Source organism: Protopterus annectens, chromosome 7.part1 (assembly GCF_019279795.1).
Source record: "Protopterus annectens isolate FY-2018-M chromosome 7.part1, PAN1.0, whole genome shotgun sequence".
NCBI classification, from domain to species: Eukaryota; Metazoa; Chordata; order Ceratodontiformes; family Protopteridae; genus Protopterus; species Protopterus annectens.
In genome coordinates, this window is record NC_056740.1 from 223,853,274 (window position 1) to 223,866,319 (window position 13,046).

The 13,046-nt window shown below is 41.5% G+C and overlaps 1 protein-coding gene across 2 annotated transcripts in view; it reads right to left on the reverse strand.

The window, feature by feature from the left end:
* Window positions 1-13,046, reverse strand: part of ANKDD1A (ankyrin repeat and death domain containing 1A) — a 1,318,298-nt gene that overhangs the window by 781,108 nt on the left and 524,144 nt on the right. For both annotated transcript variants that reach the window (XM_044078678.1, XM_044078677.1), the window contains one exon: window positions 12,852-12,950. In XM_044078678.1, the coding sequence (XP_043934613.1) occupies window positions 12,852-12,950 (99 nt within the window). The remainder of the gene's footprint in view (window positions 1-12,851; window positions 12,951-13,046) is intronic.

A 13,046-nucleotide genomic window follows, 5' to 3' on the forward strand; every position in this document is an offset into this window, starting at 1 on the left:
GCGGTTTTCCAAGATAGAAATTTTATGTCACAAGTAGCTGCTGGTTCAAGGGACGGGCAGTTAAAGAAGCTAGAACCATATTCAGATCCCAAGGGGGCACAGGATGGGCTATTGGGGGCCTAAGGAGCCACGCTCCTTTAAGGAAAGATTTGCAAAGCCTGTTTGCCATTAAGGAAGGCTCAAAGGAGACATGAAAATTAGAGATAGCCGCCAGTTGGACTTTAATTGTGGAAACTGAAGAGTCCAAATAAAACAAAGAAGCCAGGAATTCTAAAACCTGAGGTACTGGGGCGGTAAGGGGATCTATACCTCGTTGCTGGGCCCAAAGAGCAAACCTCTTCCACTTGCTGGAATACAGTTTAATAGTGGAAGGTTTGTGAGAAGTGGACAAAATGTGGATGACGTCTGGATAAAAAGAGTTACCTCTGACTAAGGTTGGAAGTGTAGTAACCAAGCGGCCAACCTCAAGGACCTGAGGGATGGGTGAGACTGTCCCAACTGATGAGTCAACAGGTCGAGCACTAGGTCCAGAAACCATGGGCCCTCCACTGCATACCTCAGAAGGAAGGGGAACCAAACCTGATGAGGCCAGTGTGGAGCGATCAAAATCATGTCGCTCCCTAGATAAATCGCCTTCTGTATCACCTTCGGGAGAAGGGGAACCGGAGGGAAGGCGTAAAGTAGACCGGGGGGCCAACTGTGAGCAAGAGCGTCCCTGGGAATCTGCCCCTGAGAGGGAGTCAGAGTGAAGAAGTCCCTGCATTTCGCATTGTGAGGACTGGCGAACAAGTCGCAACAAGGGAGGCCCCACTTGGCGAAGATGTTTGCAGCCACCCTGTGGTTGAGGGACCACTCGTGGGGTAACAGGAGAGTTCTGCTCAGCCTGTCTGCAATCACATTGGATTTCCCCGGAATGTGCGTTGCCACTAGGAAACGCTGGGTAGAAGTCGCCCAATGCCACACTCTCATGGCCTCTCGGCAAAGAGGGTAGGACCTGGTTCCGCCTTGCTTGTTTATGTACCAGACTACCGACATGTTGTCGGATAGGATCGCAATAGTACCCCGTGGAAGAGCATGATGAAGTGCTTGTAACACCAGTAGCACTGCTCTCATTTCCAGGATATTGATATGTAAGTGCGTTTCGTGAGCCTGCCACGTGCCTTGGACAAACCTGTCCAGATAATGACCCCCCCCCACCCTGTCTGGGAGGCATCCGTGGTCACCGTGGCGATGGGAGGCTGAAGGGCAAAGGGTCGCCCCTGGTCCAGGTTGGACCGAAGCAGCCACCAACGTAGGCCCCGAGGGCAAATTTCGGTAATCTGGACCAAATGGTTCAGGGGAAGTTCCTGAAAGGACCATTGAACCGACAGTAGCCATTGCAGCACCCGCATGTGCAGCCTGGCTAAGGGGACTAGTAGAATAGTCGAGGCAATCGTGCCCAATAACTGCAGAATCAGTCTGGCCTGAACTCGTGATCTGGGTAACAAGGTTTGAACCTGAGATTGCAGGACCTGAATCCTTTCTACAGGCAAGAATGCCCGCATTCTTCTTGTGTCTAACTCTACACCTATAAATGTAATACGCTGAGACGGCTGCAGCACAGATTTTCCCCAATTGAACGTGATTCCTAGTGAATGACCCAAACTGACTGTGGTCATAAGCGCCCAAACTAATAGATGCTTGGAGGTGGCAGTAAGGAGCCAGTCATCTAGATAGGGAAACACTTGGAATCCTAGACTTCTCAAGTGAGCTGTCACTACTGCCAGACACTTGGTGAACACCCTGGGGGCTGTGGTGAGACCAAAGGGCAGTGCTCGGAACTGGAAATGACTGGTTCCCAGGCGGAAGCATAAATGACTCCTGGACTCTTGACTTATCAGAATGTGATAGTAAGCGTCCTTGAGATCTATGGAGCACATCCAGACATCCTTCTCCAATAACGGGAGAATGGACTGAAGGGTGACCATTCGGAATTTGGATTTTTTTACAAAGCGATTCAATGAGCTGAGGTCCAAAATGGGCCTTAAGTCCCCTGTCTTTTTTGGCACCAAAAATAGTCTTGAGTAAGTTCCTGATCCGATCTGGTCGGCGGAGACAGGCTGGATGACTCCTTTTCTTAGCAGCTTTGAAACCTCGACTGCTGCTTGATCCCACTGACTGGGTGGCACATCCGGGATTTTCCTGATAGGAAGAGGGAGGATCTTGGTGAAAGGGATGAGATAGCCTCCGGTTATGGTTCGGAGCACCCACTGATCCTTGGTGATAGATTCCCAAGCATGTGGGTGTTCTGCAAAACGACCCCCAACTGGCTCTGGAGATGCGCAGTCGGGCCACGTCTCAGGGACGGGGAGCGTAGGATGGACCACAAAAGGAATCGCGGTCTCCAGAGTTACGGGGGCCTCTGCCGCCTCTGGGGTGGCGTCTTCCTGAATCCCCCCCCCTGCCTCTAGAGGGGGGATCACTCAGTGGAGTAGGGAAAGACCTTTGAGATTTCCTGAACCACATTTTCCCTCCTCTCTGGGCCTTGGGGTAAGGTCTAGAGGGAGCAGAAAAACGGGCCCCCACGGCAGTCAAGGTCTTGCCCTCCTGCTCGCACCGAGTCAGTGTGTCCTTCACCTTGGGTCCAAACAGGGAGGACCCATCAAAGGGGGCGTCGGTGAAGGAAGACTTAAAAGCCTCCGCAAAGGGACACAAGCGTAACCAGGCATGTCTTCTAAGAGCCACGCCTGTTCCCGCTGCTCTACTCGCCCCTTCGGCCGCATATGAGATGAGCCTCACAGACGAGTTTACTATCGAAGATAGGGTAGTCATCTGGGCGCCAACAGTTTGGGCTAACACCTCAGGAAGATTACCCGTAAGGGACTCACCTAACTCTTTGAGGAGGTCCCTTTGGAGCCTGGTAAAATGACAAAGATAATTCAGCGACCGCAGGGTAAAGGCCGCTGAAGAAAGGGTACGCTTCCTGTACCTATCCATGCTCCTGGAATCCTTATTAGGAGGGTGAATAGACGTTGAAGCCTCTGCCATGTCCTGCTGAGTGGCAGATGCCACCACCATCGCATCTACTGCAGCTCCTTTAGACAAAAATTCCTTTTCAGGAGGGGCTGAGAGGAACTTGTTAGGCCTGGCGGGCACCAGTTCCACAAAGTCAGGGTGTTCCCACACCCTTCGAGAAACTAAATCTAGCAATTCATCGAAGGGTGGAGACACCCAGGAGGCGCAGGGCTGGGCCCTAAAAGCCTTGAGGAAAACTGACTCCTCTGTGGAAGGGGTTTTGGACTGCCAATCGCCTCTCTGTCTCAAGATCTCGAGGATATCTGAGAATGAGACGTCATCCGAGGACGATTTAGGGGACCCTTCCGCATCATCGAGGTCAGTATCTGATGTGATAGACTCATCCTGGGAGTCAACGTGCTTCCTCTTGCACAATTTTTTCCTTGGAGGTTCATCTGAAGTGGATTCAGAAGGACCCCCCGGGAGAAGGGAACCCCCCCCCAAGGGGGTATCCTCAAGCCCTGGGGCCCCGCTGTCGTGGGAATGAAGCACACCAGAAGCACCAGTTCCCAAGTCTAAGGACGGTGAGGTAGAGACTTGCTGAGCCGGCAAGGACATGGCCAGCGCACTCCTCATGGCCTTAAAAGCAGGACCTCCAGACTCTACGGAGGACACCAGCTGAGAGACCACGACGGTACCGGGAATCCCTGCGGCCGATGCTCTGAGGGGAAGACTAGGCACCGAAGTTACCAGTTCCAAAGTGTTCCCCTCGGCCCCGACCGAGGAAGTCCCGGTACCGAACCCTGACGCCGAGGACAGGGTAGGAATGATGGTCGGAACAGAGAGGCTCCGAGGGAGTCTCGGTTCCGACTGGACAACTCTGCTCCGCTCTACCATCACCGACTCCAACGGCTCCGAGGAGGTTGGAGGAGGAATCGGATGTGTCGAAGTGGGGACCGGCTCCGGAGCCAAGTGGGCTGGAGCCGAGACCATTTTTGCAAAAACCGGGGACTGGAAAAGCCTCTGGATAACTCTGTCCAAATCTGAGTCAGACAATCTGGAGGATTTAGAGGAAATAGATGGGGGCCGAGACGACTTATCTCTCGGCTCCGATAGACCAGGGGACCGGCTCCGAAACGGCTCCAACACTATCGGCACCGGATCCGGAACCGTATGCATAAGTATCGGCACCGAAGGGGACTTCGGAGCCGAGGGGGGAGAGTCTGAGCTGCACACCTCCAACGGCTCTGAGACCAAAGGAGCCAACGCAGATGATTCGCCTCTCGATCCCCCAACCTGCGGCTCTGACACCAATGGAGCCGAGGAAAGAGGTATCGAGGCAGACCCTTCCACCTGAGGCTCCGAAGCCATTGGAGCCGAGGAAGAAGAGGTTGACCTATGCTTCTTGGAAGTCGGTTCCGACGGACTGGTCGGAGCCGACGACCTTTTCTTTTTAGAAGCTGGAGAGGAAGGAGAAGCCAAAGCTTCCTCAAAAGAGGGCTTAATAAGGCCCTTAAGGATCAATTTATTTTTACGTTCTTGAAGGACCCTAGAGGAAAAAGCATGACAAACACTACATGTTTCCTGCAAATGTTTCGGTCCTAAACAATACACGCAAACAGCATGGCTATCAGTAATAGACATTTTGTAGTTGCACTTGGTGCACTTTTTAAACCCAGACTTCTGTTCTTTTGACATCCTGTCACACAACTATTTTTACCACAAAAGTAACCTTAATGTAGGGCACGAGCCCTTGACTCAACAACAGTACTGGCTCAAGATACACAACACAAAACGGGCAGAAGCCCTCTAACTAAAAACGGGCTTAGCCCGATAAAGTAAGACGTACAGTAGGGTGAAAAACAAACCTAAAAGTAGACAATTTTAACAAATTGACTCACAATAAGGGCAAAGGCCCTCTAAATTAAACAGGCCTTGCCCAGTAAGTAGAAAAAAATACCAATCACACTGAAAAGGTACACACACACACGTAAAGCTGTTAAAACAGCTGTTTGTTAAATTGGTGAAGAAACCCCTAGGTCAAAAGACCAAAAAAGTAATAATAAACCACTTAGCTCCAGCCAAGTCGAGACCACGTCTAGCTTGAAAAGCGGCAAACGAGATCTGGGAAAGCAGGCGTGGTGCATTCTGGGATAAGGGGTAGCCCAGCCAATTAGAGACTTTGTTCTACTATATAGTGGCCGAGTCGGAGCCGATCCCATCAGTTATGAATGTAGGCGAGACAGGATCCCATTACATCAAAGCATTTACTTCAGAACCAGATCATGCTCAAATGGGGCTCTAGGCAGGGTAAAGGCTTGGGCGCCTACACACACACACACACACACACACACACACACACACACACACACACACACACACACACACACACACACATTCTAGTGTCCCATTACTTAGCTATTTCTCCCCAGTTACCATAAACACTATTCACACCTCTCAGTGTGCATACTATGTTCTTCTTTACTGCTACACTGATTACAGATATTTGGATTTAATTTAAAGCTTTTATTTCAAATGTTATTGTGTAAACACTGGTAAACATTTGCTAAACAAGACAATACAGTGTCACACACTTAGCTTTAACAGTAAACTTGTCTGCATTGAAACAGCATTGAAACCCAAATTCAAAGAAATTGCATCTGGCCAGTGGCTGATTAAGTTTTCCTTTGGGCTGTTTTCAAAGCACATGCCACTTGCACACATTTTCAGGACAATGTGTACATGCATGTGTTCTTTGATTCACCTTCCTGATTGTATTAAATTATATTGCTTGTATAATATAGCACCACTTGTAACAGAGTGTTTTAAATTTGTAGTTTTGGACATTTTTCCATTTTCCATTAAGCAATGAAACAAAACATATGAGCTGATAATGACAAACCTGCCCATTTGAGAACACTTCAACCATAAAAGACCACTCAAACGTATGTCATTAAATCCACCATTGCCAATCAATATGCACAATCAGTCATCTGAATAATTCCACATTAAACAGACCTGTAACGAATGAAGAGGTTGCTGTTAGCAAACAACTTTATATTTCAGTGCTCCATCTACAATTCAGTGCCTGCTGCCCTTGAAAAATAAATTGCCTATGTTACATTAAAAAAAATAATAAGCTGGTAATATTGCAGTAGGGAATGTAACTGACAACAGGTTCATAGCTGTTAATATCATTGTTAGAACATTTTTTGGACTCAGTCAAGAATTCATGGAACCATTTTAGATCGGTGTCATGAGGTATAACATTGAATAAGTTCATTACATCAATAATACAAAAATCAAATGGCCCAATGCTCTCAATGTGCTTGTTACTATGTGAGGAAAACCCAAAGAATATTTAGAGAAAGGATATATGAGCACACTTTGGACATTAAGAAAGGGAACCCTAAAAGTGCTTTGGCAAAGCGTGTGCTCAACAATACTGGCCTTAGTTTTGGTTTTATGGGCTTGGACATTGTTGTAAAAAATGCAAGAGGTGGTCCCTGGAATGACCTTATTGAACTAAGGGACCTTATGGCAAACTTGTGGCAGATCAGGTTAAATGCCTATACATATCCTGGTCTAAATGAAAATGTGTCCATTTCCAGTGTCCTAAAACTGCATTCTTATATAATATGACACAACATGTTTTTCATTGTGAGAAGTACTGTTTTTTGTGACAATGTTTTTTTCCTTATAGTATTTTTATTTAGATTCTGATATTTTAATATATAACTGTAAGTCACTAGTTGATTGGACATTTTAGTCATGTGTTTGTTTTTGGTGGGATATTTAAACAGTGGGTAATTACTAATCATTTGTTTCTGAAGAGGTCTGTGTTATACTCTGACGGAAGTGCTAAAACAATTAATTTGAGTCTTCTATTTGCTCCAGTGGTAATTTGTATCCAGCCTGTGTTTTACTCACAGAAACCACCCCATCCTGGACACATATACAGACCATGGCTCTGCACCCCCCCCCAACCACTGCACATACACAAAATACAGTAGTTGGTATTCAAATCTGGGTCACCTGGACAGAAGGCAGCAATGAGTCCCCATGTCCAACTGAAGCAGGGGTAGAGGCAAACCAGCACATAATGTGATGCAGTACAAGTACAATAAGATAACATATCATGTATGTGCCAAAAGGGACACAGGAGCATTATGAAGTAGCCATATCTCTCAACCTTCCTTCATTATGGGTAATGTTCTTCACTTTTTTGCCTTAAAAAAAGCCATGTCCCATGCTGTTCCACACTAAAAGGGTGTGTCATACACTTAGTGTGAAGGATGTATTTAACAGCAATGCACAGTATGTCATTTTGATCCATATTATAAATGGTAATCTTCCCCATTATGGAGATGGAAGGAGGAGATCTATGGCCATAACATGCATGCAATCCTGGTGAGATCTACCAGCATGCACTCATTTCTTTCTTTATGTTGGAAGAATAGGTCTCAACCTCTTAGCTCAAGAATCAGGGACATCACCAAACAATAATGGGAGATGAATGCCTAAAATCAGGGACAAGTATTAAATATTACTCATATGTACTTAGAAACATGTTACAAGAACATTTTTTGTTTCAATGTGCACTGTTGAAAGATAAAATCAAGTTGTGTGTCATTACTTAGTGATTGCAATCTTCAACAGCTTGCTATAAAATCAAAAATGTTACAAAAAGCTGGTCAAATATTTGAGAAAATATCTGGGATGGTTTGAGGAGCCAGGGAAAGTTGAGGGATGTGGCTGGATTGCCAAGGCAGTGTGCCATCTGGTCTGACATCAGGCATGGGTTTGGATTAATGCTATTATGTACTTAGATGATTGCAGTTTCTATTGTGCAAGACATGTTTGAAATGTATGTGATTACCTTCTACCAGCAGTTCTCACCAATGTGACAGTTAAGCATGTTTTATAAGGGACAGACCAAAACTGTATGGCAAACTGCAATTTTCCCATTTCTAAGGATTCTGGGAATTAATGTGGACAGTGGAGTGTCTTCATTTCTATGTGATTTCAACTCCCTGAATCCCTGCAAAATATTAAGTGCCATGCAATAGATCGATGTGTTTTTTTCGCTGTTCTTGTTCAACTTTCTTTGGTTCTGCCTTCTTTCATTTGGTAATTCTTTACATTGGTACCTACTGTTTTCATGCACTGCAGTCATTTGACTGCATGCAATCCAGGGTCAGTGCAAATCAAGGACCGAATTGCATGACCAGTTGCCACTCATTGACCACTTGAGGAACTTATTACAAAGTGGAGTACTTTGTTCAAAATAAGACTGTGACTTTCAGGAACTCAAAACAGAGAATAGCTGCATTTGTCACTCTTTGGAAAGACAATCTACTATGTCTAATTGTAGTGTAATATGCTAAATCTGTTTGTTGTTTACATACATAAAACTATGTAATGAAGAAATTGTAGATCAACCACCACGTAGAATAAAACGAAATCTTTATTACATAAAATGAGCGCTTTCGCGTGCTTCCAGAGAAACGCTTCTTCAGATTAGATATAGAAACAATAATGAATCTCTCAATATATATATAGTACAGCTATAATTAATTAATTAGTTAATTAATACAAATTAAACAAATAGTTAATACATTGAATGGTATCAGTATTTGATATGGTACTAGCTTCTCTCAAAAATGAAACTTATAATTTGTCAAAGCAGAATCTAGGAAGCTGCCGGTTAATCAAATAAGGTATAAAACAGTATGTCACATCCTAGTTGAAAAAATCAATATGTTGTTATATATAAAAACCAAACACCCAGACTGTCAAAATCTACAAACAAATAAATTAATTAATTAAAAGGCAAACAAGTCTCACAAACTCAGCAATTAAATCTAAAAATATAAAACACTGTTTTGAAACAACGTACATATAAACCGCAATATCAACATGAACATGATTACATCAACAGCTTGTAAAATTGTTCAAAGTTATGCTGATGTGTATTGAAGGCATGTGTCATAGTCTAATGTTGCCTGATATTCATTGTAAAAGATAAACATGTGTAAATATGTCTATAAATGTATAGAACTAGATCTATATAAATTATTATTTTTTATTTTTTGTTTTTTGTTCAGAATTAAACTAATGAATAACTATACAAAATTTTTTTATCAGTTTATATGTTTTTTTAACAGATGTTAATGTTAAACTTTAAAATTATTATTATTATTATTATCTACTATATTTAATATTTCATAAGATAATTATATTTGAACTCAGTGCATGTCATGTAGTAATAATAATATTTACAAGTATATATTATAGTATATATATATATATATATATATATATATATATATATATAAATATCAATGAATATCAATAAATATATAAATACAAATAAATATTAATAAATATTATAATCAAATAAATGTATAACTAAATAAATAAATAAATAGATATTATAATCTTACTGTATATCAATTTTAAAATAGTGCATATATACCATGATTTTCAATCCATGTAAAAGACTATATTGAAATATGTATAGTATATCTTAACTATATGAAAGAATGAAACCTATAATCATGCGTATAGGGAATAAATGGATGACAACTAATACTCAGTAGACCTAGATCTGTACAACTAAAATATCTATAAATATCAATAAGAATCAATCTATTAACTAATTAATTAATTATAGCTGTACTATATATATATATATATATATATATATATATATAGAGATTCATTATTGTTTCTATATCTAATCTGAAGAAGCGTGCCTCTGGAAGCACGCGAAAGCGCTCATTTTATGTAATAAAGATTTTGTTTTATTCTACGTGGTGGTTGATCTACAATTTCTTCATTACATCGTTTTTGGTTCCTGTTTTGTGATCAACTTTTAAGGGAAAGGTCTGCTATTTTATTCTTCATACATAAAACTATGTTAATATAAAATAAACTTAGTGCCAACTTCAAACCAGAAACAGCCACTGAAGCTCCACAAGTTGCAGAGTCCCTTCTTCCCCTGCTGTGGAACATATTCTATCTGTACACTCTAAAACTAAGAATACAATTTATGTGGGTACTGACAATATGTTACTGAGGGTTTCTCTCTGTTTGGGGGAGATACACAATTAGCTATGCTTTATCAATTTTTCAAGATCAAAAAGCATAATTTGAAACAGACACACACACAAACACACACACACACACACACACACACACACACACACACACACACACAAAACAGAACTGGAGGGGGAGGGGGAACCCCTTGCACCCCAATATGGGAGACTTGACCCCCAACTTACATATACCAACTCCACAGACAAACTACAAATTATAAAATCCAGAAAGTTTAGAGGTATGTAAAAGACAGGGCAGAAATACAAGGAAAATCAGGTATGTTTCTTTAGTTTTGTGAAAGCACCTGATTTTCCTCATATTTGCTGTGCCCTTCATACGCAACTCAACCTCTAAGCTCAAAAATGTGGACAAAGCTTTAAATAACAGGTGGACAAAGCTTTAAATAACAGTGGGAGAAAGGACCCAAAAAAGGGACAAATTGTAAGTGTTGCTCTTAGAAACTTAGAAAGCTGCTAGAATAACAAGATTTGTGTTAGCATGAATTGTCCAAATGGTATGAAGTCTGAAACTCAGATGTGTGTCATTATTCAGTGACTTCCCTCCTCAATGATTTGTTGGAAAACCAAAACTTTTATGAGGAACAAACCAAAAAATATGAGGCAAAAATCTGGACATTGTGTGAAAATCTGTACGTTTGAGACAAATGCCTCAGTAGCATATATAAACAGAAGAAAGTCTGGTCGCTCAGTGGTACTTTAGTGACCGGACTTTTTTTTCTGTTCATATATACTTGCTTTACAAAGTGCACACTGGATGGTCTGTCTAATCAGCATGTTGTTTTTTGAATAGTAATGAGCTATCATAGTTGCGGTGGTGGTGCTGCGGTAGCATTGTCGCCTCATAGCAAGACGTTGTTCCGTTCGATTATCAGCTAGAGTGTTTTCTGTGTGGAGGCATACATGAATGGGGCATGCCTTCGTTGAAGGTTGTGCGTCAGGGCTGGTAACTCAGTATGTAAAAATCCACTACCAATCATTAGCGGACCGGAGTTCCGCTGTGGCGACCCCTAACCGGGAAAAGCCGAAAGACACAAACAATGAGCTATCATAGTTATCATTGTGACATTCTATAAATGGGCAGATCTTGGGAACTACCGGGCCCATCAGCCTAACAAACCTAACTTTCAAAGCCATGGAACATGTTATATCTGATTTCACAAGCTCCAAAATAAAAATAATAATAATAAAAAAAGTCTTATTCCTCTGGGCCTATAAAAATATAGGATTGTCAAAGGGAGATAAAATCTACTTAATTTAGTAAATATATCTGAGAAATTACTGAAGCTGTAGATAGTAGCCATGAGGTTCATACAGTATAACGACCTGGCTAAGGTTTTTGACACTATTCCCCATGATAAGGGATTTTAAATAAGCATAAAAACTTAAAAGCTTATATGTAGACCATACTATTGTCAGATGGATAGCAAACTGACTGACACAGTAGAATAGGACTGATATAGCAGGGACCACCTCAGAAACCAAAAAGGCGAATAGTGGCATTCCTCAAGGCTCAGTAAAGGGATCCCCCTCTTTTTGCCATCTATTTCTCAAATCTCTAAACTGCTAATCCAAGCATATGGCTAACTACATTTGCTTATAACTACAAGCTTTGTGTTGTTGTTGTTCACTCAGTATCTGATAATGTGATACTATAAAAAAGCTAAATCATACAAATCAGCAGTGGTATTATATATGTAAAACATTTTATTTTTAATTAATTTCCAGTTCAGATAAATTCTAACACCAGCTTGTTTTATTTTTAGTTGTAAATGCACCCATTCTGAAATGTTAAAACTGCTGTTTTCATTGTCTTTTGGCAGCCATACTCACACAGTGGCAGAAACAGCTTTCATACAATATATTGTAAATAGTTCCAGAGCAGCTGTTTAACAAGAAACTTGTCAGAGCTATGACCACAGCTGGTCAGCAAGAAATCTGTCAAAGCGATGGCTTAATGAAACAAACCAGGTGAAACTTTAGGGAAAAAAATGATTTTGTTCAACTGCACCCCTACTTAAAAATACAATAACCCCATGGTAAAACAACTGCAGAGAAAAATGAAAACCACCCCAAAAAACTCTGAATCAAAAAAGTAACTTTTTAACCAATGTCTATATAACAATAAACCAATGCATGGTAGCTGGCAGGTGATGGTACTTTAAATTGGCTTTTCAGGCTATATTCTCATGAATAATCAAGCCCAACTCCATGGGAAAATAGGAATTACTCGCACACTATCATGGTTTATTACTGTAACATCAAATATACTGAAATACCATCAAAGTTATGGATCTATACACATGCTTACTACTTCATTTCCCAAAGCCCTTGGCTACTGACTACACACACAGCTACAGCTTCCTCTTAGGAATTTTAACAATTAAGCAAGAATTTCTGGTTATTGTTTTAAGGTAGGCCTTGGGTGAGTGAAGGAAAGAATATTGGATTGCACAATCCTGTGTTCTGTGGCACAAGAAAATGTGTTCAACATTTTGGACACACCTCCTCACCTTTCACTTCTGTCACCTTACTATTAGAATTTCTAAGCTACTGAAAAAGCTATTCAGTCTGCTTTTAAATGGGGCAAGATTTATTTATGATTTAGAAATGAACCAACATGATTTTATTACTCATTAAGTGTGCAGTAGCATATACTTATTTGACCCTGATAACCCCACATTTATTTCCTAATCTGTATTCTCAGAGATTTATATTTATTTATTTTTTACTTACACTATCCTCATCATCTACGGCAGAATCATGATCCAGAAGCAACCTGACAGCTTGTTCGTGGCCAGCTCCTGCAGCCCAGTGCAAGGCAGTCCTGTCAGCCTTTATAAGGAAAGAAAGAAACAGGTGCAAGTTAAAATTCTAACTTTCATCTCAGTTTAAAATATCAACAATAATTTGCCCACTCCCAGGAAAGAT